This window comes from Berghia stephanieae, chromosome 9 (assembly GCF_034508935.2).
Source record: "Berghia stephanieae isolate SIO BIC M18660-M18661 chromosome 9, UCSD_Bste_1.3, whole genome shotgun sequence".
NCBI classification, from domain to species: domain Eukaryota; kingdom Metazoa; phylum Mollusca; class Gastropoda; order Nudibranchia; family Aeolidiidae; genus Berghia; species Berghia stephanieae.
Window position 1 is genome coordinate 22,115,251 of NC_088368.1, and position 27,323 is coordinate 22,142,573.

General features: G+C 35.6%; 1 protein-coding gene across 2 annotated transcripts in view; it reads left to right on the forward strand.

The window, feature by feature from the left end:
• Nucleotides 1-1,553: 1,553 nt before the first annotated feature.
• LOC144979863 (uncharacterized) overlaps nucleotides 1,554-27,323 on the forward strand; it is a 99,864-nt gene continuing 74,094 nt past the window's right edge. The window contains exons 1-13 of one of the 2 annotated variants that reach the window (XM_078927086.1): nucleotides 1,554-1,770; nucleotides 5,051-5,367; nucleotides 7,028-7,751; nucleotides 10,296-10,408; nucleotides 11,278-11,334; nucleotides 12,247-12,400; nucleotides 13,309-13,514; nucleotides 13,872-13,977; nucleotides 15,619-15,716; nucleotides 18,007-18,218; nucleotides 19,761-19,911; nucleotides 23,340-23,401; nucleotides 26,585-26,654. In XM_078927086.1, coding sequence (XP_078783212.1) covers nucleotides 5,173-5,367; nucleotides 7,028-7,751; nucleotides 10,296-10,408; nucleotides 11,278-11,334; nucleotides 12,247-12,400; nucleotides 13,309-13,514; nucleotides 13,872-13,977; nucleotides 15,619-15,716; nucleotides 18,007-18,218; nucleotides 19,761-19,911; nucleotides 23,340-23,401; nucleotides 26,585-26,654 — 2,148 coding nt within the window. In that variant the 5' untranslated portion in view covers nucleotides 1,554-1,770; nucleotides 5,051-5,172. The remainder of the gene's footprint in view (nucleotides 1,771-5,050; nucleotides 5,368-7,027; nucleotides 7,752-10,295; nucleotides 10,409-11,277; nucleotides 11,335-12,246; nucleotides 12,401-13,308; nucleotides 13,515-13,871; nucleotides 13,978-15,618; nucleotides 15,717-18,006; nucleotides 18,219-19,760; nucleotides 19,912-23,339; nucleotides 23,402-26,584; nucleotides 26,655-27,323) is intronic. The other variant, XM_078927087.1, reaches the window with a different exon arrangement.

Consider the following 27,323-nt stretch of genomic DNA (forward strand, 5'->3'; position numbering starts at 1 on the left):
AAGATCGGAGAATTTGAAAGAACCAATCAAAATGATTTAGACTACCGGCTGCTCTGAATGACCTTGACCTATTTTTTTTGTGCGGCGCCGCTGTGCGGCTGACGCCTGAGCTATTTGCCCTTTGACCTTTGAGGGAATCAATGGACTTTTAATTGATTAAATTAATAAGTCATTAGACTCAGGAGTAAGAAACCAATTTAAAAGAACAACGCGGCTCAGCGTTAGAGTCCTTGGACTGTACTGCGTAACCTCAATTTGCGCTGCGGCGCTGCGGCGCGGTTGAACCAGTCGGAACCTAATAACACCGGGATAGGATCCTTTTTAATCAGCTGTATAGCCCTATTATTACGCAATTAAACATTCGATACATAATCGATGGCAAATCGAACACTCAATAAACACACGCTCAGGTAGGTCACATGACCTTGCAATACAAAATCGAACTCAAAATACCAATCAATACAACATCGAACTAAAAAAAAACCAAACCACTCTATACAACAACGAACTCAAAATACCAATCAATACATCATCGAACTCAAAACAAAATACCAATCAATACATCATCGAACTCAAAACAATACCATTCAATACATCATCGAACTCAACATATCGATTAACAGGTAAAAAAACAATCATCCTCATCCTCCGTCAAAAAACGGTTTCTAACTATTTACAACCGTATATACTACTATTATTTCTGATAGTGTGTTGCCCCCAAAAGTGTTCAATGTGAATAACATCATTACTCATTTTTGTTGGGACAATTTTGATTGAAATGAAGAAACTATTACTCGTATCCAGTGTTGTTTCCTCTATTTTAGAATTCCATTCCTTCACCGGATGCAACTCAACAAGTGCATGTGTCTGGCAAGGGAAAAGAAAGGCCCTAAAACTCCTTATGAAAAGTGGTGATATGCAATCAACATTCCAGGCCATTGGTTACATCATCTGATAATCTCCAGGTGGATTGTCTTTAAACTTCATTGCCGACCTATCTGTGGCATGTTGGAATACCAGTGACGCTCCTCAGAAATCCAATGACCACAATACTCCCATCTGACGGACAAAGGCAAAACTAAAGATCAGATGGTAATGTTTGGAACCATCGTCTACTAATAGTAGAAATGGGTGAGAATTTGAGAATTTCTTTGTAAATAGCAGTATCTTAACTGTATACATTATTTTAAAGACAGTATAGTCGGAAGAACGGTCGTGTTCCTGGTGAGACGGCCAGCTAAGGAATTTCTTTGATGACGTAAAAATGACACCACTTCCCTACCCGACTGGGAAACTTGGGGGAAAGATGGGGAAAGGAAGGCCTTTGATTGACACTGACATCTGCAAATCATTAAAGCCTGAGAGTGTATCAAGTTTTGACTGTGATCAGACCTATATATAGAGGTCGCTGTTTGGAACCTATGACTTCATATAGATGTCACTGGTATTGATTCATTTATTTTCCGGTTCAAAAGCAAAATAGCGTCCTTAACACCATACAATTACTTCGACCAACATATACTCGCTCTCTCGCCTTGAAGGTACGAGGAAAGCCTTTTAAACGCAGTGTACCTAGTGTGTGTTTTGAAAAAACGGAAGATTTCACGAGGGGAAAACGTCAGATCGTTTTTTTTTTATATGATATCTTTTCTTTATTTACCAAATCAGATAAAATCAAAAACAACATCATTGGAAAGGGCTTTTCTTGATCTTTTTACTGATGCCATTCATTAAAAAAATGGTCGACATGTAAATAAATTCTACAACAAGGTGAATTTACTGTGAAATCAACGGACGTAAAACTAAAACGCTCACAATCATCAGTCAGAGATTTTCCAAGTAGTTTCACGTAGCAGTTAATGTAGGCACTTTGATGAAATTTTCAAACTCAACATATCTTAATTTGATCCAGTCAGGGGGATGGGACTTGAAAAAAACATAAAATTTGATACCTTAGAGTTGTTTCTCTACTCTACAACTAGGTACTTTGGTAAACGTCCATTTGGCCCTCCAGCAGGGAGCCGATAAATGGCCTAGTGGCTGTGACCCGATTTTTTGGACTTTTGAGTGATGGGTCTCAGAAAAAGTTCCATAGATTTTTTGTTTATGGATGGATTTTAATGATTGATGTCTTATTTTCTTCAGGAGAAATTACTCTATCGTTTGGTGTAGTTTATTTTAAAATCAATGACAATTTAGTATAACTTTTGATTATGGATAAAATAGGGTATAATTTAGATTTGGATAATTAAAAGATTAGACCTTGGTAAATCAAAATTTCATGCTGGCACGTTTATTTAACATCTTAACTTTTTTATAAAATTAAATTCAGGGCAAAGTTGTATACCGCATCCATGAAATTCGTTCCAGTAAAATCCGCACTCAAATCTTAGCGGCCATTTTCGACCAGTTTTGAAATCCAAATGGTGGTAACTACCGGAAATGCAACAATTTTCAGGTCACAAAGTCCGTCAGTAAATAACAAAAGCAAATAGAAGACCATTTTTCAGCCTTTAAACTAACATAACTTTTTTTCTGCTTATCTGATTTTCACAATTTTGGTGTCATTAGAATCGTGTTGAAAAGCACTTTAAAATGATATAGGTTTCATTGAGCTCAATCCAATTTGAATTTTTTACCAAAGTACCTACTACAACTAACGACTAACGGAGCCAGAGTTATAGTTATTTATTATAGTTTTCTGTTGAAATTATTAGTCAATTTTACAGAGAGAATCTGTGATCTCACTTCTGCCTCAAAACAAACATCTCGCGGCGATCGGGAAAGTTTGAGTTTTGCAGTCAACATAGCCCACTAATTGTTTTCAGTCATTTTGTTTCAATTAAAAAATAAATGGAAAGTGTTGGGTATCATATGTAAAGGTTCGAAAATACGCTTTATTTTATGGCTGTCATTGTCATTATCCCCAGACGCCTGTCTGGGGATAACGAAATTTTGTTATCCCCAGACATGTATTTAATTTGAAACTCCGCTCTTTTAAATAATTATTCACATTCCAGAATAGGCTATGGAATGTTTCCGAATGCACATAGAAATAAGGAAAGTTAATTAATAAAATATCTATAAAAACATAAAATTAACCAACATTAAATCAGTTGTTACTACATATACACAATATGCGTCGACTTCGAAGTGGGTGTCATGGCCAAATGGTTTAGTCGTCTGCCCTGGAAGTTCGAATCCTGGTTCTGCCACTTTAAAAAAAAAAAAAAAATTCTGTCATCTTTTTACAGAACGTTGCAAGTGAAAAATGCCCCATCCATCCTCCCCCCACCTTTTTTTTTTTTAAAACTCTCTCTCTCTCTCTCTCTCTCTCTCTCTCTCTCTCTCTCTCTCTCCTCTTCTCTCTCTCTCTCTCTCTCTCTCTCTCTCGGTTCCTTTCTAGTTTCTAGCAAATTGTCATATTCGTCCCCACTCCGATCTCAAAAAGTGTCTAAAAAGAATAAATAATTAAAAAGAAAACCAACAGAAATATTCAGAGAGCGACCAATTGGTCAGATAGAGGATAAAAAAACAAACAATAATGAAAAAAAAAAAAATTTAAAAAAAAGAAATTCATGCTCAGACACGGAACAAAAGGCCAAACAAAAAGGAGAAAAGAATAGACTCGCACAAAAAAAAAAAAAAGAGGTGGGGAGGAGGATGGATGGGACAATTATCCCTTGCAACGTTCTGTAAAAAGAAGACGGAATTTAAAAAAAAAAAAAAAGTGGCGGAACCAGGATTCGAACCCACAACGTCGATTCTGGTAAAACTTCCAGTGCAGACTACTAAACCTTTCGGCCATGACACCCACTTCGAAGTCGACGCATATTGTGTATATGTAATAACAACTGATTTAATGTTAGTTAATTTTATATTTTTATAGATATTTTCTTAACTTTCCTTATTTCTATGTGCATTTGGAAACATTCCATATACTGGAATGTGGATAATTGTTTAAAAGAGCGGAGTTTCAAATATGTGTCTGGGGATAATCACAGCATTATTTTGTTTTCATATAAATCATTTTCATGTAGAGAAATAGAAAGTATGGATAAAAATTAAAGTTAACTGAAAATGGGAAAAAATATGAGGTTTTTGTCCTAAAAAGTGGGGTTGATGGCGGGTAAAATAAAATAATGAGAGAGTGTATCCATTTTGATGAAATTTGGCAGAGATATTATTCAATTAATTGTCTATCGATGTCTGAAGTATAATTATAATTAAAATGTATCCATAATTTTAAAAGTTCTTATAATTCAAAAATTGATAAATTTTTATTTCATTACCTTTCTGAGAAATACAATCAGGAATTATGAATGAAATACACCGTTAGAAAGCTTGTTTTGTGCCCTTTAAAATGACACCAAAATTAGTCACATAAGTTCACAAAATAACGCCATGATGACCAAAACAGCAAAGGGCCAAAAATAAAGTTCCAAAAAAAACGAGTTTCACCTTACAGTACAGTGAGCTTATCGGCAGCCACTGGACTGGAGTTATCAAAGTGCCTAGTTAATACCCCTAATGTGCACGCCGAGATCGTTTCATTCATGATTTCTGACAGGTTTAAGTACCTATCACAGTTTAATAGTATAATCGATAAAATCCCGAAGTATTAATTATAAACACATAGGGTCTAGCTGTTATTCTGAAACTTGTGATCCTTTTTCTTCGAGTAAGGAAACAACAATATCTATAATTAATATTCTTATATTCAAAATCTATATTTTATTTCAGTGCATTAGTTCCATATTCATTGTCAATATTCTAAACAGAGATTCGCTTAAAGCACTTGAGTACTTCGGGCAAATCAGAAAGATTCAAACAACTGCTGGATTTATTTTTTTCTTTCTATGCTTGAAATAGTTTTTGCAATTTTTCCATATCGAATTGTTTTATAGAACTTAAAAATTGGAACAAATTTTGTATTTCTCAACAGCAAAAAGTCTGCTGAAAGGATCTTCTTATGTTTTTCGTTAAAAAAAATTCTGTGCAGACTTTAACTTAAAAAATTATGAACGTGTTTTTATTTTTTCTTCAATAGGTTACATCATCTGATAATCTCCTGGTGGATTGTCTTTAAACTTCATTGCCGACCTATCTGTGGCATGTTGGAATACCTGTGACGTTCCTCAGAAATCCAATGACCACAATACTCCCATAAAAATGACGGACAAAGGCGACACTAAAGATCAGACCAAAAAGGACATTCGGGCCTTGCTCTTATCCGCTCCGTTGGGTCTGACATTAAAGGAGCTGAATAGAGACTATGAAGAATTTTTTGGGGCAGCTTTGCCGGCCAAGGAGTTAGGATACAATTCGGTTCAAGATTTTTTACAAGATATTCCAGATGTTGTCCAGGTAAGTTGATTTTTTTTTTTTTCAATGTGGCTATTTAGTTTTTGTAGTCTATCCATAGTGAAGACAAAGACCTATTATTAAACGCAAAGAAAACGAAAATAATGAGCACAGATAAAAGCAGCACTGCTCAGGTCGAAATAGAAGGAGAACAACTGGAAAATGTTACAAATTTCATTTACCTTGGAGCACAAATAGAAGCCAATGGAAAATCGGCACCAGATATCAGGAGAAGACTTGCAATTGCAAGCAACAAACTAAACAAAATGATGGCAATCTGGAAGAGCGAGGAAGTCAGACTGAAAATGAAGATCCTAACATCCTGTATTTTTCCTACTGCAATATATGGATGCGAGACATGGTCTATAACCAAAGAATCAGAAAAGAGAATAACCGCCTTCGAAATGAAATGCTATAGAAAAATCTTACGCATCCCGTGGACAAACAAAGAAAGCAATGCAAACATCATGAAAACACTAGGACTAAAAAAGTCCCTGCTAATGAGTAAGATAAAAAAGCTGAAACTCAATTACTTTGGGCACCTGAAAAGACACGACACACTAGAGAGAGATGTACTGGAGGGCATGGCGGAGGGCAAAAGAGGCAGAGGAAGACCACAAAGAAGATGGCAACAGGATATACAGGAATGGCTCAACAGCGGCGTGACGGAATGTGGCAGATGGGCACGAGACAGAGACTTCTTCCGAAGGACTGTGTGGGAGGCTACGTCCAAGTGATATGCCACAGAGAGAGAGAGAGAGAGAGTCTATCCATAATGAAAATGTTGCTCTTAGAAGATCGAAGAAACAAATAATAGAGAATGAAATAGAAGCTTCAATTTATTAAGCAAAGACAGGTTATGTGGATGTTTTGGGTTCCCCGTTTATCAACACACCATTATGAATAAAACACTAAGGACGAATGAGAGATGTGAGATTGGCATAGTTAAGGCCACCTTGAGACAGCTTATTCTGATGATGGATAATTTATCTATTATCTATTAATATTCTATGAAAATAATGATAAATTAATGACAAAAGGTGAAATGCACCATATACCGAAATCAACTCATCCATTGAAATATATGTCTTTTGTTTGTGCAGCTCAATTTATTCTGATTATGGAACAATTTATCAACTATCTTTTAATATTCTATGAAAATATTAAATAAATAATAATGTGAAATTGAATGTAAGCTTCAATTAAGTTACAAAAACAGATCAAATGAACGTTTCGGGTTTTCTCTTTGTTAACAAAACAGGATGAATGAAACACCACAGATGAATGAGAATAAGTCATTCAGTCCAATTCTTCAATGATTTAGGCTTTTTCTTTTCAGCCTAATGAAAGTTGGATAGGTTCCAACTGAATTGTTATAGCACACAACTCATAAGCAAATGACCCATTTCGATCTGGGGTTAATTTATTTTCAGGCCCATATCTTCATCCATCAGTAATTTAGTTGTTGGGTTGTTATATCTATAGAAAAGTACTTTGTCATAGACTATTGTCCGGTCCAAAGGGTGGCAAGTAATTGTCATGGTCTGTTTAATGTTATATAAGCTGTGATAGTCACGATATGCCTTTTGGCTCTGACTAGTCTTGTGTATCTATCAGTTGCATTGTACTTCATGTATATTTTCATTTATATCTTCTTATCAAGGTGCAGTATAATGGTGGCAACCTTGTTCTCAAGGGCGTTGCTGACTCTACAACCAAACATATTGAAAAGATGGTGAGTCGCCAGAAAATTGACTCCAAGAAGCAGATGAAGGTCAATAATGCCAGGAGGAATGCGGCTATGAGATCAGGGTCAGCCATGCCTCCATTTTTACCGAAACCCGCTCCTTTCGCGCCTTACAAACCTCCAAACCGAAGATTGCCTGCTCAGAGCAACAACTGGTCAGGAAGAGGTGGGAATATGGATTGGTCCTCTGATCGTCAGCATCAATTTCATAGCAATAGAAACAATTACAATAATCATCATAATCAGAGCAATAGAATGCCCCCACGGCTCAGACAACAGCAAGCACAGCATAGGACTGTTCCACTTGTTCCATCCCACGTCCAGAAACAAATCCACGACCTAGTTTTCCAACATAAGGAAGGGCTTCCCCTCACCCACTTCCCACAAATATTTAGAACTCGCTATCGAGTTAATTTTGATCCTTTTCAATTTGGTTTTCAAAACGACTATGAGATGCTGGCCTCTATTCCCAATATTGTGTCACTGAAGCGTTTCCAGCAAGGCGAGATGAGGGTGTTGCCAGCTGGAATACCATCTGATGGACGACCAAACAAGGACCGACATCCTTCAGGAGGAAACAGTAAATCATCGTATTCATCCTCCTCCTCACCGCCACATCACAAAACATCGGGAATGGAAGGCAAGTTTTTTTCCCCCTTAAATAAGGAATCTTAAAGATATATAAATGAGTAACAATATAACAAAGTTTCAAAGTTTATTTAATCTTAGGCTTTCGCCAATAAATCAACAATTTGGTGATAACATACATGAAAGTGGGAAAAAAATGGTAAATGGAACCAAAAAATAAACTGATACCATTAATAACCACCAAAAAAAAAAAAAATACCACCAATATGTACAATAATAAAAAAAAATAATAATAATAACAACAATAATAATGGCAATAATAATAATAATAATAACAACAATAATATTACATCATCATTACTACCACAATCATCACTATTACCACTATCACCATCACTATTACGTTTCCAATCGGTTTTTCTCGTTTTAAAAAATTTGATACCCATCACAACAGACCTCCTTATTACTACGAAAATTCCTGTAGAACTACGGCTAAATCCCGAGCTGTATATAATAACCAGGTCCTTTGAGGTCTAAAATGTTACAATGAATGACATAATCAGTCGGATGGTGAAAAGGTTTGAACTGAGATATTGCCAAGTTTAGTTAGAGGGTCAATTTTTTATCGAAAATGAGTTCTTGTCATAAATGGTTAAATCATCTTCGGGTAATATCAAAGCTTAATTTCATTTCTAGATATTTTTTACAGCTAGTCAAGGTGAAAATATGAAATTTGAGAAAAGTTGTTGGATACCTTTCCCAGACATCTGACAATAACTTCATGAAAAATCACCGGTTTACTTCAAATAAAGATTACAATGTTGTGGTGAGCGTATTCTTTCAGAAAAGGCAAAAAAAAAAATGAAAATCCAAAATTTTCACCTTCCGGCTGATTTTGTCATGCACTGACACACATGATTTTGAGGGAATAATGACATAAAGCCATAGTTTGCAAAATGGATGGGGGTGGGGGGGGGGGTGTGGGGGATGGGGGTGTCATTAAAGTGAAAGAGTTGAAGGTTATTGACACATAGACGTGAACCTGACAGATGATTGTCACAGGAATTACAAGGTTTTCGAAAAGACTCCATAAGTTCGGCGAATGTTAGGTTTGAAAATTTGGATGGTTGTACATATTGAATATATGATTTCTTATGGGGAAATATGAACACCTTGAGGTTTTGACAAAAGGTGCAAAAGAATTATGCTTATTTTTCTTCTTTTTCTTCTTCTTCTTCTTCTTCTTTTCTTCTTCTTCTTCTTCTTCTTCTTCTTCTTCTTCTTCTTCTTCTTCTTCTTCTTCTTCTTCTTCTTCTTCTTCTTCTTCTTCTTCTTCTTCTTCTTCTTCTTAATATTATTATTGTTGTTAAAATGAATTGATTGTCAAAAAAGATGTGATAAATCTTTTAAAATGATTGAAGTTGGTTGTCAACTCTTGTATAATTGAATAGACTAGAGATTAAATAATCGATCAGCTCATGGTGAGAGGCCGGCTGGCCTGTAACAATCAGGGAACATTAAATAGTTCTACTCTTGCTGCGTTTTTATATTTTTCTATCAGTATCAGCCATTCAATAATCTTAGACAAGTTCATTCTCACAGGCTCTTCTATTCTCCCTCTATCATTAGATGATATCTTTTTTGGGTTTTTGATATTTAAAAAAAAATACCAAAAATATGCTGATATTTAGCATTTTTAGCTGAAAAGGGGCCATTTTTAGGGCCCGAAGTACAGAATTTCGCTTTTAAGTTTTCTTCATGCTCAAAAGTGGTTTTTATCCCTACGGTTTAGTTCAAAATGACAGGTGTGTCGATGTTTTTTCTATCTCTGGGGTTAGGTATATGGTTCCCCCTAAACGTGGAAGTAATATTCCTTAGTAGAGAAATGGATGTGATCAAATTGAACAATCCTAATCTTAGATATAAGTATAATCATTTTTAAAGTGACAATGGATATGAAAAGGGCACTAATTGTGTTCTTTAGGTTGGTCATTAAATAAAATTTAAAAAAATAAATTAATTTTAAATTTGAAGCTTTTGGTTAAAAGTATACTTACATACTGTTTGTTTGTTTGTTGTCTGTGGCATGTCTTATATTTTACAAGAAAATTAACTCACTCAACCCTAACACCGACTATATCCGTTGTTTACCCAAGTTACTTTTATCCCATGCCTATTTATTACATTATTCTGAGACAAAATATAGGCGTAGCATCAAAGCTATTTTATTTTTTTTAGTTTTTGTATGTTAATGGTAGTTGAATAAAACTATCTATGTACATGCTCATTTTTAATACATTTTTTTTTCCAATTTTGAAAAGTAGCAAAAATCTCTAGCATTGAGTGAGTTAAACATTATCAGAAATAATTTGTTTGTAATTTTATGCTGTCGGTCCATTCAATCAAGCATCTCATAATAGTTTTCTTTGTAAAAAGATGGATTTGCATGTGCATCAAAATAAATCGGTGTTTTGAAGATATCAAAGTTATCTTTGTTTTGATTTTTAAAAAATATATATATATTCTATTTTGAATGTTCAAAATTTTAATCCTTTATTTTTTATTCCTTCCTGAATGTTTTTTCTATCCTTGATAGACCAAAGAAGTCCGAGTCCAAAATTAGGAGTTGATGAAGAAAATTGGGACAACTTATTTGATAAAGGAACTTGCAACAATATACCTGTATTTATCCAAGACAGACTGGAAAAGGTTTGAAATTTAAAGTTGTTTTTTTTTTTCAAGACTAGTTTTTATTTTGTCAACTGTATTGTGGTGAACTGTTTATAGATTACTAATTAACTAACGAAAGAGTGACAACGGAGAGGCTTCAGATGGGAACAAGGCCTTTATTTTATTGTGTCTCAGGGCACTGGGGTTTGACACTTTCCTTACCAACTATAGGAAAATCGTCACATTCGTTACGATACAACCAACATTTTTCTTATTCAAATTTCTTTTGCACATCATGAAAATAAAAATGTGTGTTGTAGAGCATGTTTTTCTAAAGAAATAATTGCAAGAAATTAGATACTGCTATTGTGTCAGAGGGATAAAATATATATTTTTGTGTTAGTTGGGTGTGAAGTTAGGGGGAAAATTCTGAAAATGGCTGGTAAGGAGAGAGTTAAGCCCATGTTTCATGCAGTCACTGACCAAGAAAAGCTGGAAAAGTCGATTTGTTTGATTAAAAATAGCCCTAAATATGTTGAAATCTGTGTCAAATTATAAAAAAATCAACTTTGATTTTTGTTTTTGTTCGTTTTTAAAAATAATGCTTTGGTGAAAACGGAATTTTTAAAATTGGATTTTGGTAACTGATCTGTTTTCTGAAACCATTTTTTAGGTGTATCTTAATGACCTTATTTTTGCCAATTTCCTGAGTTGAGCAAAATTTTTGTCAGATGGTTGTAATGCATGTAGTATCTGAATAACATCCAAAAATGGAAATAGACACAGTTAATCCTCAGTCCATGATTTGCTTCCTTGTTTTATGACAGTCTAATTCTTTGCTATTTCTTCTCATTATTTTTCTTATTTACTCTCTGGATAATTTTTGTTCTTTTTAAAAAAATTTCCAGTTGATTAACGGAAGGCCAGAAGGAATTAAAGCAAGTTCTTTGATGTTTGAATATAAGGTAAGCGCTAAATTCCTTTTGACCGTGATGAACTGAACTTAACCAGTCAGTTGATTGGGAGGGAGATAGGAAAATAACATTAATCACGATTAATACTAGTGTATGCCCGCAATTAGATGAGTGTTGAGCCCTGTATTTTGAGCTATGTACTTTAATGTTGTGCTTAACGTAGATCAATAAATGATTTTGAAAAGACTTTATTTTAACATTGTAACAGTAAGAACATATGGTAGTATTGCTTCAGAGCGATTTGACGCATGGGGCCGGAGTTTATCCCGGGTTCTATAGTGTGAAACGGACAATAGCAATTGCTTACTGCCCTTTGGATAGGACGCTAGTCTATTGCAAAGTACTTTCCACCAGATCTAACAGACCCAGCTACCCAAACACTTCTGGGTGTACAGGGGGACGGGGGGAGTCAGAAAAATATCTCGACTCCACCCGGGATCGATCTCAGTCCCTTTGACTGTGAAGCGAGTGCTCTATCAACAGAGCTATATGGTAGGAGCATGGGTGCCATTTTTCCGGTTCATGCCGGAATTCTGGTTTCGCGATATCTCAAAGTCAAATACCTCTGGTTTCAGTGTTGTTAGCATTGTTTTTTTCCAACATGTTTGCTGTGTAATCATTTAGTAATAGTATAAAAACGGTGATGAAATAAGAGTAAAGTTTGGGCCGCATTTTCAGTAGGAACATTTTCAGGTTTGGCAAAGTGTCAAGATTTCAGTTTCAGGTTTCAGCACTTCTTCCTGCTGGCACCCATGGGTAGGAGATATTATAATAGGCAGACTAGTTGTTAACTTCATTTATATTTTTTTGGGTGTTTTTCTTTTTCATTCTTGTTGAAATTGTATTTGTTTTTCTCAAGCACATGTCTATTTTTTTTTTTAAAATTGTTTTTGTCTTCCGTAGAAAATTTACAGGATTGACTTGCCAATGAAGTCGTATGGTTACAACAGCATCATCGAATTTGTGTCCGATTTGGGTCACATCATCCGTTCGGAACGGCCAAACAAATTTGATTGGGTCTTGTACCCTGCAAAGGCTGGCCAATCAACATCATCAGGTAAGTGAGTAGAGCATTTTCCTTAAGAATGGTTGGTTGATGGACGTCGGCGAGCTTGCCAAGCAGTATGGTTTTTCGTGTTTTAATACAACTTTTGATCACAAATATGATAATACAGGACTTTGGCTGGGTGGGGTTCCTGCCTCCCATAGTGGGCAGGGAGGAACTTACTGTTTCTTCTATCCCCCTATATCTGTTTTCCAACTTGCTTTCTGTCTTTGTCTTGGAATGAGATTACTTGGTTTTGTCGTGGCCCTGGCCGGACACCCTGGCTGAGAGGGAAACAGTCAAATGTATAGTTAATTTTGAGAGATGATATTTTTTTCCTTGTAAATCATCTCTCTGATTTGCACTGTGTTATATTTTGTATACATATTATTTATTATTTTTAAACATTTGAGGGTGTTCCTCTTAGTTGGGACCTGTGCTTGTGTCTGGATGAGACTTTTAGGTGATCTCAAACTAAGTACTTTGATAGTGTGCTTTTGGAATCTACACCTGTTTCTTATTTGAACCAATTCCCCTTTGTCTTATTTTTTTTTCGTGTTCTTTAACTTTAAGTGTAATTTAATTTTAGAACTTTTTACTATCCCATTTTCTTCCTTTTTACTGGTGCTGATATGACCTGAATGTGTTGCAAGCGCCGTAAAACGCTTAAAAACAAAAACAAAACACACACACACATTGGACCAATCAATCTTTGCTTGTGAGGTTGAGGTTTTTACCAACCGAGCTTGGGATCTCTGATTTTACTGAGTGTTGTGCACCATCTTCTTTTTTCTCTGCACCAGTATGACCTAAAAGTGTTAAAAATGTAGTAATGGTGTTTAACTTGTAACTTCTAAATCTAAGTAATTTATTCTAGATGTTTCATTAAATATTGGAATTCCATCTCTTTTTATTGTCAGCAGCTAATGGTAAGAGTGGAGATGGCAACACTGGTAATAAGGGGGAGAGTGGCTCTAGTTTGAAAAAGACACGGTCCCATCCACAGCCATCGTCAACTCTTCATGCCAGTCATAAAGTAGAAGGGGTAGTGAAAGAAGCTATCTGTCAGGTTTTGAGTTTGAATCCAAAAGGAATTCCTCTGGAGAAGTTTGTTGAGACATACAAGGTACAGGATTCATCATTTTTTTCATCAAAATTGCTTGAGATGGAGAGCGAGAGAGAGAGAGAGAGGGAAGAGAGAGAGAGAGAGAGAGGGAGGGAGAGAGAGAGAGTGTTGTTTGGATTTTTTTGTGAAGTATTGCAATTTTAATAGTTCTTGTCATTGGCTGAAAAAAAAAAAGAAAGAAAAAGTATTTTGAGGTTAAAACGTTTTATATTAAGTATTTTGTTCTTATTTGAAGCAGTTGTATTCATTTTTTGTTCTGAATTGGTTTGTCTCATTTTTCTGCTTTCGTTTTATGGTTATGGAAATGTCCAATATTGCTTATTTGATTCTATCTGGCCTATGACAATTCCTGTTTAGGAGATGACGGGGAGGGAACTCGACATAGAGCAATATGGCGTAGACACTGTCAAGGGATTCTTGCATTCTCTCTCAGACATCTTGTACATTATGCTTGACATATCCGGTAAGTAATGCAAGCTTGCAACTCTTTTTTTTCTTTTCTGTGGAAATGAAGGTCAAAGTTCAAGTTATCTAAAAGTTTAGCTAATATATCAAACTGAGCAGCATTGTGAGTAAGATATTTTAAAATTTTAGGATGATTATTATTTATTTTTTAATTTTTAAATTATTATATTGTACCCTATTAATACTTTATGACAAATTAAATTTCCGAGGATTTAAAATGAAAATCTGGCAAAAGTACAAACAGGTCTCATTTTTCTTCTGGTCAGATCTGCTGATGTAAAAAAAAAAATTGTCTGCCAAAAACATTTAAGGTGGAGTAAAGTGGCAACAATAGTTCTTGTTGAACTTGAAGGTAATAGAAATATAAACCGTTTTCAGGACAGTGAAAATCATACCTTGATGTTGCATCAAACTTCTTATGTTCAAAATTACAAACAAAATGACGGTCATCATCAGAACAACTAGACATACAACGAAATACACGCATTCAAAGAAAAACCCACTCAAAAACACAAAAACACCAATCTACAAACTCAAACATCTTCAAATATTCATTTGCACCCAGCACTATCAAAGAATGGAATGCTCTTCCCGAATCATGTGTGAACACAACAGATTTAGAAACATTCAAGCGAAGATTATCAAAATTCTTCAGCCTAAACACCAACAATGGCTGCCACATTGAACAACTCTCTCCACCCTCAAATGCAAATACTCAGAATTGAGTCAACTTCAAGTTACATTCATATTCAGAAACAATTCTTGCAACAATAAATATAAAACTCAATCACTGAGACATTTCTTCTATGAGTCGAGGTTGTTATTTTTATACAAAAAAATGTATGCATTTTAAAAATAATTGTAAATGTTCGATTAAATAAATTTTTAATATTTTAAAAGTGTCAAGATATTAATAGCTTTCATTTTATTGGTTTTTTTTTCACTGCATTTCAATTCCATTTTAAACAACAATTACATTATCTTTATGATAAATTGGAGTTATATTCACCAACCTGATCCCTTCACTCATTATCCAATGGAAAATTGCTCTCTTACTTGTCACGTGGAGGACGATCCTTTTCTAGAAACATCTCAACCCTCTGGAACAAACTTCCGAAAAGAAATACGGCATTCTTCATCGGAAGATATGTTTAAAAAGCAGCTTAAGACTTTGTTATTTTCCAAATTGAATTGTTGATGCCTCTGTAAAATGCTCTGAGCACTTCCTCATGATATAGAAGAGCGCTCAATTAATATATAATATTTATTATTTATTATTATTATTATTATTATTATTATTATTATTATTATTATTATTATTATTATTATTATAATATATATTTTTATATAATTATTATTATTATTATTATTATATTATTATTATTATTATTATTATTATTATTATTATTATTATTATTATTATTATTATTATTATTATTATTATCATTATTATCATTATTATCATTATTATTTTATTATTATTATTATTATTATTATTATTATTATTATTATTATTATTATTATTATTTAAATCTCATGTTTACAATTATTTTTTATGTGTATCCATTTTGGTTGGGACACCCTGTATTTAATAGATTGAAATCCTCTTAACAGTTTTTGTTTCCTTTTCTAATGTCAGATCATTATGTGGTGTGTCTCGTGCATGGAGGGGGTCCCCGCAGATTTGATTTGCTCAGGGATAAGTACAAGCCTATTACTCCGCCAACTGATCCACAGGTAAGTGAAATTATATATGGTTGATAATATCTCTATATGTTTTGGAATTTCCCATCAAACAGCCAAAAATTAAAAATTTCGAGACCTTTAAGAAAAAAGAGCTTTTATATAGCGCAATATCCACTAAACATGCTCAAAGCGCTTTACAAAGGGTCCCTGGCCAACAGCAACTCAACACGTAACAGGTAAGACCGAGACATGACACCTGTTAGGCAATATTCCTTTTTTTTTTTGACAGAGACAATGCTGTTAACGGCCAGGTGCTCTTTTTACACCTGAGTACGGTGAGAGAATGTGAGTAAAGTGCCTTTTCCAAGGGCTCGACCATGCGCCGAGCGAGGCTCGAACCCAGGGTCTTCTGACCCCAAAGCGAGTGTCATACCACAAGACCACATAGCCTCTTTACTTTACTTTACTCCATTGTCATTTGATAAGAGGTCGACTGGAAATGGCTTGCCATTATTCCCAGTCTGTTGAAACATACAAGGTACAGGATTCATAATTTTTTTCATCAAAATTGCTTGAGATGGAGAGAGAGAGAGAGTTGTTTGGTTTTTTTTTGTGAAGTCTTGCAATTTTAATAGTTCTTGTCGTTGGCTGAAAAAGAAAAAGGGTTTTTGAGGTTAAAACGTTCTATATTAAGTCTAGTTTCAGTCTGTTGTATTTGTCACGTGTCATCCCAGTCCAACTCTCAATGTCATCTAACCATGAATTTGGGGGTTTGCCCTCTTGCCCTCTACTTTTCCTTCGACAATGATTTTACAAATGGTGGATGTATTTTTGTCTGTCAGAGCTTCTTTGCAAAGTGAACCATTGAACAAAGCTCTCAAACCTCTTTTGTATCAGGCAGCCTCCTTAAGCAAGGTTTTGGACTTCAGTCTACTGGCATACGTCCATGTCTTTTCTAGCTTTTAAATGGATTGGCAAAAAACTGTGTTGGGTGAGGAAAGAAGGTGGTGGAAATTCAAGTTTAGTGAAAATTGCTCGCACTCGAGTAATTAAAACTAAAACATTGGTTCATTTGACTCCAGGTGTCGACTATTTTTAGAATGGTCGAGCATGCCCAGGCAGGAGATCTGTATCACTGTAACACAGGACTAGAGCGTATGGCTAAAAAAAAAAAGGAAAACTAAGAGGGAAAAAAGCAAAACATTCTGAGCTTTTATATAGCGCGATATCTACTAAATGTGCTCAGAGAGCTTTACTAAGGAGTCTCAAGCCAACAACAACTCTGAACATGAACATTTAGGATGAGAGGTGATCTATAAGTATAAGACAATATAACAATTTTTTTTTCATGATGATTCGCTTGATTTTCTTATTAAACTTTGTTGCTTCCACAGCTTGATTTCCATGCTTTTAAACAAAAAGCTCTTATGATGATTTATAAAAGTGGACCTGCCTGCTTGACGTATTTAATATTTGTAGTTTTCATGGGGAGAATAACACAAGTCACTATATCGACTTTCATAACTGACCAATTTACCCCCAGAGAGTTTTTAAAACGTTCCTAAGTCCTTACCACATGTGATTTTGTGTCAGAATTTCATTTATTGGATTGGAGTAGCTTAAATTGCTTTTCAGATGGAGCCAAATTTGTAGTTTTACAAATTTTTTGTGGAAGTAAGCATATCTGCTGGGTGGGGTTCTTGGCCTCCCATGGTGGGCAGGGAGGCACTTATTGTGTCTTCTATCCCCTTATATCTGTCTTCCAACTCACTCTGTCTTTGTCTTGGAATGAGATTGCTTGGTTTTATCCTGGCCCTGGTCGGATACCCTGGCTGGGAGGGAAACAGTCAAATATATAGTTAGAGTTTTGGGAGATGATATTTTTTTCAGTGTAAATCATCTCTGTTATGCACTGTATTGTTTAGTTAATATTATAATTATATATGATTTTGTAAACATTTGAGTGTATCCCTCTTAGTTGGGACCTGTGCTTGTGTCTGGATGAGACTTTAAGGTGATCTCAAAGTAAGTACTTTGATAGTGTGCATTTGGAATCTACACCTGTTTCTTATTTGAACCAATTCCCCTATGTCTTACCTTTTCTTGTGTGCTTAAATTGTAATTCTAGAACTTTTTACTATCCCATTTTCTTCCTTTTTACTGGCACTGATATGACCTTAATGGTACAAGCGCCGTAAAACCCTTAAAAACAAAACAAACAAAACAATAAGCATATAGCTGGGTAAAAGGAAAATTCTTAATCTTGTTGTTCCATCTTATTTTTTCATTGAAACCCTACACTTTCTTTTCTTCATCCTTTTTTTATTTCTCTTCTTACCAGCCATCACCACCAAAAGAGCATTTCACCTTCCCAGCCCAGGCCGTGACCCCAGGTTGTTTCTACAAACCCCAGTACCTTGTCTATGCCCAACCCAGCTACATCGAGATGTACGTGTCCTACACCACCAACCCTGGCCATTTCTGGGTACAGATTCGTGGGAAGGAGACCACACTGGCTCTGGAGGATCTCATGGATGATCTGGAGGAGTTCTAGTGAGTGAACACAGTCTATTCATGCTGTCGTCGCATCGATGGCTCAGATTTGTGGTGTCTCGTCCTGTCACGAAGGTCAAAAATGGTTGGAAACAGTGCTGATGGTTTTCCTCGAATCCGCGATTTTGGTTTCAGATGAGGAATTTCCTCCTTTAAAAAACTGTCATTTTTCTCAAAAACTGACATTTTCCTCAATGAGATTTTCTGGCTTTGAGAGATTTCATGTGTAGTGGAACAAAGTGGTGCAGTTTCCCCAACTATCCAGAAGATAGCTAGAGTAGTTTATCATCTCAATAGCTCTAAAAGTGGGGGTTAGTGAAGTAAACATGTGGCGTAAAGAAAACCATTCATAATTTTCCTCTTTTTTCCCTTTTTGTCACCATCAGCACTGTGGAAAGGTGGCGGTGAATGTGAAAAATTCTGGAATAGGCAATTTATTCAAGTTTTGTCTGGTTTAAGTTTAAAGTTAATATCACGAACAGTTATTTTGTAATCATGCAAATTGTAAAGTTTCAGTTTGCAATCAAATCTACGCTAAAATCAAAACTAAATGTGTGTGTGTGTGTGTGTGTGTCAATTATGAGTTTACACAGACTTTATTCAACAGTCTTACAAAGTTTGTAGGAAAGTCACACCTCCACCTGAGTCCCTCCATTCTTTTCCAGTTCTTCTTAGGAAGCATTTCAGGAGTTAAAGCGGCTTATAAATAAGGCATTCAAGAGACGTGACACACCAAAAACGCATAGGTTCAGTTATGACACCATATCATGGACCTTAGAATTGGGGCACATTTCAAATGTTTATCAAATTAAGAGCTTACTTAGGGGAATTGATCTCTCTTAGTTTTTGAGCTATCAAAGTTCATTATCGAGGAATGATAATTTTTAAAAAACTTCCCAGTATTTCTCTATCTATCTATCTATCTATCTGTCTATCTATCTATCTATCTATCTATCTATCTATCTATCTATCTATCTATCTATCTATCTATCTATCTATCTATCTATCCATATATCCATCCATCCATCCATCCATCTATTTATCTATTTATTTATCTCTCTGTCTATATATTTATCTCTCTGTCTATATATTTATCTCTCTGTCTATCTTCTACGTATCTGTTCTCTCTGTTATGCATTGTATTATGTTTAGTTTAAATATTATATTATATGATTGGTAAACATTTGAGTGTATTCCTCTTAGTTGGGACCTGTGCTTGTGTCTGGATGAGACTTTTAGGTGATCTCAAACTAAATACTTTGACGGCATGCTCTTGGAATCTACATCTGTTCCCTATTTGAACCAATTCCCCTTTGTCTTACCTTTTCTTTTGTGCTTTAATTGTAATTCTAGAAGTTTTTACTATCCCATTTTCTTCCTGTTTACTGGCGCTGATATGACCTAAATGTGTTGCAAGCGCCGTAAAACCCTTAAAAACAAATAAAATGTCTCTGTTCGAGTTGAGGGTATCAAAATATTTGGTCTCCGTGAAATGTACATTATAATATACCTTTTTTTTTTTCCTACTCCCATCCTTGTCAGTGGTGACCCAACCAAGCCAATAAGCAAGGCAAAGGAATATCGTATGACCTCAGAGTTTGCCAAGCCAGGCATGGTTTGTGCTGTTATCTATCCAGAAGAGATGTACTGGCACCGAGGCATCATCACTGGATGCAAGGAAAACCTTTATGAGGTATTTAAGTGTGAAATTGTTATTTGTTCGTTTAAAAAAATAAACACTACAGACTAATTTTTTGGCTATATATATTTTTTTTTTTTGAGGATTACGAAAGGGCAAAGAGTTAATATCTAAAAAATGTTCAGCGAGTGCTGTGATGACCCGTTTGGGGGTGGTTGTGAAGGATGAATGTCTACATTTAGATGTTGCTGCTGTTGTTGTGGTACACTTCTTTTTCCCATTTCTTTCTGAGCCATTCTGTTTTCTTTGAGAGCGGTGAATTTTATAAATTGTCTCCACACGTCCACCTGTTCGTCCCTGTTCATTTTTTTTTACCATGAAACGAATGAACCGGGCAGCCCTCCTGATGATAATTTCCTTCGTGGGCTTGTCTGACGCCCCAGGTGTGGGGTAAATTTGTTAATGTCATCCAAATCATTTTAAATCCTCTTTGTTCTGTCTCTTTCTTTTTCTAAATGTCTTTTAACCGACTCGCGGCTTCGGTTAATTTTCTTTCTTCACACCTCTGATGGGCGGCGTGTCGGCCATTGTGTCTGTATTGTTTTCATCGTCACAGCAACTAGAAGACGATGTAGAGGACGGTGGAGAGGTGGTCAAAGTATCAGTTTTTGCGTTCAACGGCGTGAAACTGGTCAGATGGAAGTGTGGGTCATTTAAAGTAAGGGTCTCAAATTTCCGCTATTTCAAGTCCTCCGCTGTTTTCTTCCACTCGGTTCCAGGCCCTCAGTAAAATACAATACATCTCAAAATTTATTTAAACAGTCTGGTTGCAAGTGACTTATCCATGTTTATTATCCATTTTTTTCCTTTTTATTGTCAGATTTTTATGTTAATCATTATATATTTTACCAGTATTAATGAGAGCATATTGATCCACTTTATTTATGATAAAGTGCACGTTCTTTAAAAGCCACGAAATATTCCTCCTTTTAAAAAATTCTGACTTGAGACTTTTGGTCAAGGTAAACAATCTTTAATTTGTTCAAACATTTAAATCTGATATTCTCCCATAGTGGGCAGGGAGGTACATACTGTGTCTTCTATCCCCCTATGTCTGTTTTCCAACATGCTTTCTGTCTTTGTCTTGGAATTAGATTACTTGGTTTTGTCCTGGCCCTGGCCGGATACCCTGGCTGGGAGGGAAACAGTCGAATGCATAGTTATTGTTTTGGGAGATGATATTTTTTTCCCTTGTAAATCATCTCTGTTATGTATTATTATATTTGTTATTTTTAATGTATAATGAAATGTAAGCATTTGAGTGTATTCCTCTTTGTTGGATCTTGTGCTTGTGTCTGGGTGAGACTTATAGGTGATCTCAGACTAAGTACACTGATAGTATGCTCTTGGAATCTACATCTCATCCCTATTTGTTCCCAATTCCCCTTTGTCTTACTTTCTCTTGGGTGTTTAATTGTAATTCTAGAACTTTCTACTATCCCATTTTATTCCTTTTTACTGGCGCTGATATAATCTAAAGGTGTTGCAAGCACCGTAAAAACCCTTAAAAACAAACAAACAAATCTGATATTCTAAAGATCTTATCATGACAGTTCATCCATGTTCAACATCCCCAGATAATTTATTAAGGATTTGCTGGATGCTTTAAAAAAAATTAATAACACATTTTCAAGACTTTTAGTACACAAAAAAAAGCACATTTGTAGACATTTTTTTTCACTTTCTAAGATTGTATGCTTTTTTCAATCAGATTGTACGTATCAACATAAGAATCATATCTTTAATATGAAAAGTTGTTTTTGTTTTGAATCTCGTATAAGGTTTCTTGGCATTCTCCATGCTTCCTGCGATAATATACATTTAACAATAGTTGTTGGATAAGTTTATTTACAATACTTGTAATTTAATTTTCAAGTTTCCTTTAAGAATCTGACACGTTTTTTACTCACGCAAATTAATTATGTTAACTCCAAAATTACCTAATGGTAGGAAGTGAGAGAACTGAAGGTTATTTTTGATCATTGTACATTTTTTCTCTAAATCTTACTCTTTTTCTTCTTCTATGGGGAATTCCGATAGCTCAGTTGGTAGAGCACTCGCTTCACACACAAAGGGACAGAGATCGATCCCGGGTGCAGTCGAGATTTTATTTCTCACCCCCCCCCCCCCCTGTCTACCCAGCAGTGAATGAGTATCTGGGTCTGTTAAATCTGGCGAAAAGCACTTTGCGGTAGACTAGCGTCCTATCCAGAGGATAGCAAGCAATTGCTATTGTCCGTTTCATGCTATGGAAACCAGGATAAACTCCGGCTCCGTGGTCCTGGTGGCTCTGAAGGACTTCTTTAAATGTTTTTTGCCAGATTTATAGTTTCCTTTGTCCGAGGTGTAGGTAAGAAATTTAGCTCTCCTTATATTCTGTCTTCTGTTAAGCATGGAAATCCTACATATATCTCTGGGTGGGGTTCCTGACCTCCCATACTGGGCAGGGGGGTACATACTGTGTCTTCTATACCCTTATATCTGTTTTCCAACATGCTTTCTGTCTTTGTCTTGGAATGAGATTGCTTGGTTTTGTCCTGGTCCTGGCCAGATGCCCTGGCTGAGAGGGATACAGTCGAATGTATAGTTAGTTTTGGGAGATGATATTTTTTTTCATTGTAAATCATCTCTCTGTTCTGACCTCCCATAGTGGGCAGGGAGGTACATACTGTGTCTTCTTTACCATTATATCTGTTTTCCAACATGCTTTCTGCCTTTGTCTTGGAATGAGATTACTTGGTTTTTTGCCTGGCCCTGGTCGGAGTCCTGGCTGGGAGGTAAACAGTCAAATGCATAGTTATGGTTTTGGGAGATGATATTTTTTTCCTTGTAAATCATCTCTCTGTTATGTATTATTATTTTTATTTTGAATGTATAATGTAAGCATTTGAGTGTTTTCCTCTTTGTTGGATTTTGTGCTTGTGTCTGGATGAGACTTGTAGGTGATTTCAAACTAAGTACATTGGTGGTATGCTCTTGGAATCTACATCTGATCCCTATTTGTTCCCCGTTCCCCTTTGTCATACTTTTTCTTGGGTGCTTTAATTGTAATTCTAGAACTTTTTACTATCCCATTTTCTTCCTTTTTACTGGCGCTGATATAACCTAAATGTGTTGCAAGCGCCGTAAAACCCTTAAAAACAAAACAAAAACAAACATCTCTCTGTTATGCACTGTATTATGCTTTCTTTATATTATATATGATTTGTAAAACATTTGAGTGTATTCCTCTTAGTGGGGACCTGTGCTTGTGTCTGGATGAGACTTCCCTTTTCTTGGATGCTTTATTGTAATTCTAGAATTTTTTACTATCCCATTTTCTTCCTTTTTACTGGCGCTGATATGACTTTAATGTGTTGCAAGCGTCATAAAACCCTTAAAAACAAAAACAAAATCCTACATATATCTATCTATGCTTTCAGGTTTTCTATGTGGACTATGGCAACACCTGTGATGTCAGCTTGGAGAACATCCGCTTGCTGAAGTGAGTATTTTTGCTTTGGGTTTTTGTAAAGATTGTGTTGCATGCAGTGCTATTGTAGGTTGGTTTTGACAAAAGTAACCAAATCTGACATCACACATTTCTCACTCCTGGTTGGGGTTCCTGACCTCCCATAGTGGGCAGGGAGGTACTTACTGTGTTTTCTATCTCTTTATATCTATTTTCCAACTTGCTTTCTGTCTTTGTCTTGGAATGAGATTACTTGGTTTTGTCCTGGCCCTGGCCTGATACCCTGACTGAGAGGGAAACATTCAAATGTATAGTTAGTTTTGGGAGATGATATTTTTTTCCTTGTAAATCATGCGGGTGGTTGGATGGGAGCATCACCCTTGAATCATATACCTATGATGTTCGCATGGGTGTACGATCCGATAGTGATGTCGTTTCTTCTTCTCTTTACTAGCCTATCCTGCTTCTTTGGTTTGTGATTGTATTTTTGACAGGGATATTTTTTTTTCTGTAAATCTTCTGTCTGTTTGTTCTTGGTTATTTATAATTTAGCTTATGATATCTTTAGGTTATGATTTTGAGTTACATTTGTACTATTTTTGTTAGATTGCTTGTTTTTTTGTTTCAGCGGTCTCTCATATAACCTCAATTGTGTTGGAAGAGACCTAAAGCAACAAACAAACAAACAAAAAACTTGTAAATCATCTCTCTGTTATGCACTGTATTATGTTTAGTTTACATTTTAATTATGATTTGTAAACATTTGAGTGTATTCCTCTTAGTGGGGAACTGTGCTTGTGTCTGGATGAGACTTTAAGGTGATCTCAAACTAAGTACTTTGATAGTGTGCTCTTGGAATCTACATCTGTTTCCTATTTGAACCAATTCCCCTTTGTCTAACCTTTTCTTGGGCGCTTTAACTGTGATTCTAGAACTTTTTACTATCCCATTTTTCTTCCTATTTACTGGCGCTGATATGACCTCAATGTGTTACAAGCGCCATAAAACCCTAAAAAACAAAGACAAACAAACATTTCTCACTCACTCACTCAATCCTCTCCGGGCCTGCTGGCACTTGAGGCGATGCAAGGGATCTCCAACTGGTCCTGTCAGCAGCTATTCTTGGGGCCATCTCAAGGTACAGACGCACCTCTCTGCTTTAGGTGCAGCTATGTGGTCTAGTGGTATGACACTCGCTTTCGGATCGGAAGGTCCAGGGTTCGAGCCTCGCGCTCGGTGCATAGTTGAGTCCTTGGAAAAGGCTCTTTACTCACATCCTCCTACCATATCCTGTTCGTTAGCAGCGTTGTCTTTGTCCGAAAAATCGTAATATCGCCCAACAGGCGTCATGTCCCGTCCTTAATGTTAAATGTTGCTGTTGACCAGGGATCCCTTTTAAAGCGCTTTGAGCTCATTTAGTGGATATTGTGCTAAATAAAGCTCAATTTAAAATTTTTAATTTATGTCCCTCTCTACGGTACGTCTCCAAGTCTCCTTTTTCCTTGGAGCGTCTTTCACAGAGGCTTCCTTATCAGTCAGTGTTTCATCGGGTCTGTGGCAGCAGACATGCTCCAACCATCTGGGTGGGGTTCCTGACCTCACATAGTGGGCTAGGGGGGTACATACTGTCTTCTATTCCCTTATATCTGTTTTCCAACGTGCTTTCTGTCTTTGTCTTGGAATGAGATTACTTGGTTTTGTCCTGGTCCTGGCCAGAAGCCCTGGCTGAGAGGGAAACAGTCGAATGTATAGTTAGTTTTGGGAGATGATATTTTTTTTCATTGTAAATCATCTCTCTGTTATGCACTGTATTATGCTTTCTTTATATTATATATGATTTGTAAAACATTTGAGTGTGTTCCTCTAAGCGGGGACCTGTGCTTGTGTCTGGATGAGACTTTTAGTGATCTCAAACTAAGTACTTTGATAGGGTGCTTTTGGAATCTACACCTGTTTCTTATTTGAACCAATTCCCCTTTGTCTTCCCTTTTCTTGGATACTTTATTGTGATTCTAGAACTTTTTACTATCCCATTTTCTTCCTTTTTACTGGCGCTGATATGACCTTAATGTGTTGCAAGCGCCGTAAAACCCTTAAAAACATAAAACAAACAGCTCCAACCATTGATTGCCATCTTCTCCTTTTAATGAGAATCTCACATTTCTGGTCATTTTAAATCTTGAGCTTTTTTAAATTTTATTAGCTCTATATCCACTAAACGTGCTCAAAACACTTTACATTGGGTTCCTAGCCAATAGCAAAACGTCATATATATAGGACAAGACATGGTGCCAACTACGCGATATTGACATTTTTTTTTCCAACAGAGGCGACACCTGCTAACGAACAGGTACTCATTTTACACCTGAGTGTGGTGAGAGAATGTGAGTAAAGAGACCTTTTCCAAGGACTCAACTATGCACTGCTCAGAGCAGGACTCAAACCCAGGACCTTCTGATCCAAAGGCGAGTGTCATACGACAAGAAAATCACTCGATTCTTTTCCTTCAATGACCAGTATTTTTTGCGTTAGTGATTTTAGGATTACAACAGGGCAAAGAGTTAGTATCACAATTATTTTTTAAAAATATCAAGCATGGGTTTCAAATTTCCGCTATTTCAATTCCTCTGCTATTTTATTCAGCTTGGGCTCCAGACCCTCAGTAGTATCAATACATCTTAAATATTCATTGTGTAAAGGGACTTATCCATGTTCATGAGTTCTTTAACATTTGTTTTCCTGTTTATAGTTTGATTTGTATATTAATAATTCTATATTTTACCAGTCTTGTCAATAGTGAGGGCAAATTGATCCACTTAACTTATGATAAAATGCACGTTCTGAAGACCACATAGCCACATTTGAACATCAAATTGACTGTATAGATAGTTCGAAGATGACGTCAATCAAGTCTTTGTTATTGTTTTTTGCCATCCGCGTTTATGAGTAATCCTCACTGAACTGTATTAACCCGACTATAAACGTTCTTGGATACACACAGTTTTGTGGGTTGATCCGTTATACTTCCGGATGGCAATGTTATGAGCTTCTTAGTCAAGCGCATACTATCTAAAGCACATGTTCATATCATTGTTTTCATACAATAGATTACACACACATTGTACAAATATTGATTTTTTAATTTATTTTTCAAATCTTCTTTTCCCTGACCTATTGTGTTGTTTTTTTTGGGGGTTTTTTTTTCTTTTTCTCCAGGACCAGCTTCCTAATCCTCCCCGCCCAAGCCATCAGAGCAAGACTCAGCAATATAGCACCCATCCAAAAGGTAAGGTTTGAAATTAAAAAAACAAAAAAGAAGAAGAAAAATATTGGCTTTAACATTTTGATGTATTGATTGATGTCCAGCATCATAAAACCCATTTGTTTCAAACGTAATGAATTGATGTATTTAGTGTATTTGTATATTTCTATTGCTGTCAATGTAAAGCACTTGGTGCCTGTTTAGAGGGGGTAAAGCGCTTATAATAAGTTCTATTTATTATTATTATTATTGTTATTATTATTATTATTATTGGATTATTATTATTATTATTATTGTTATTATTATTATTATTATTATTATTATTTTTTATTATTATTATTATTATTATTATTATTATTATTATTATTATTATTATTATTATTATTATTATTATTATTATTTTCAGTAAGATTTATTAGGTCAAAGACACGTATGAAGTTTATTAGCTGGAGTCAAAATGTTATACTTAGCAGATCTGTCACTTATGACTGTCTTCACAAAGACTGTGATAACTCTGTCAGTTCATCGATGAAGTCTGAGTCACATATTTGTTACTTTTGGTCATGGAGTTCATTATAATTTGAGAGAAATTCTATCTCAATTTGGTATAGACAGCTTGTATTGTGTTCCTTGTTTTTTTTTTTTCCACATGTGTTTTATAAATATTTTAAAATGAGTGTTGGTGGGTACTTG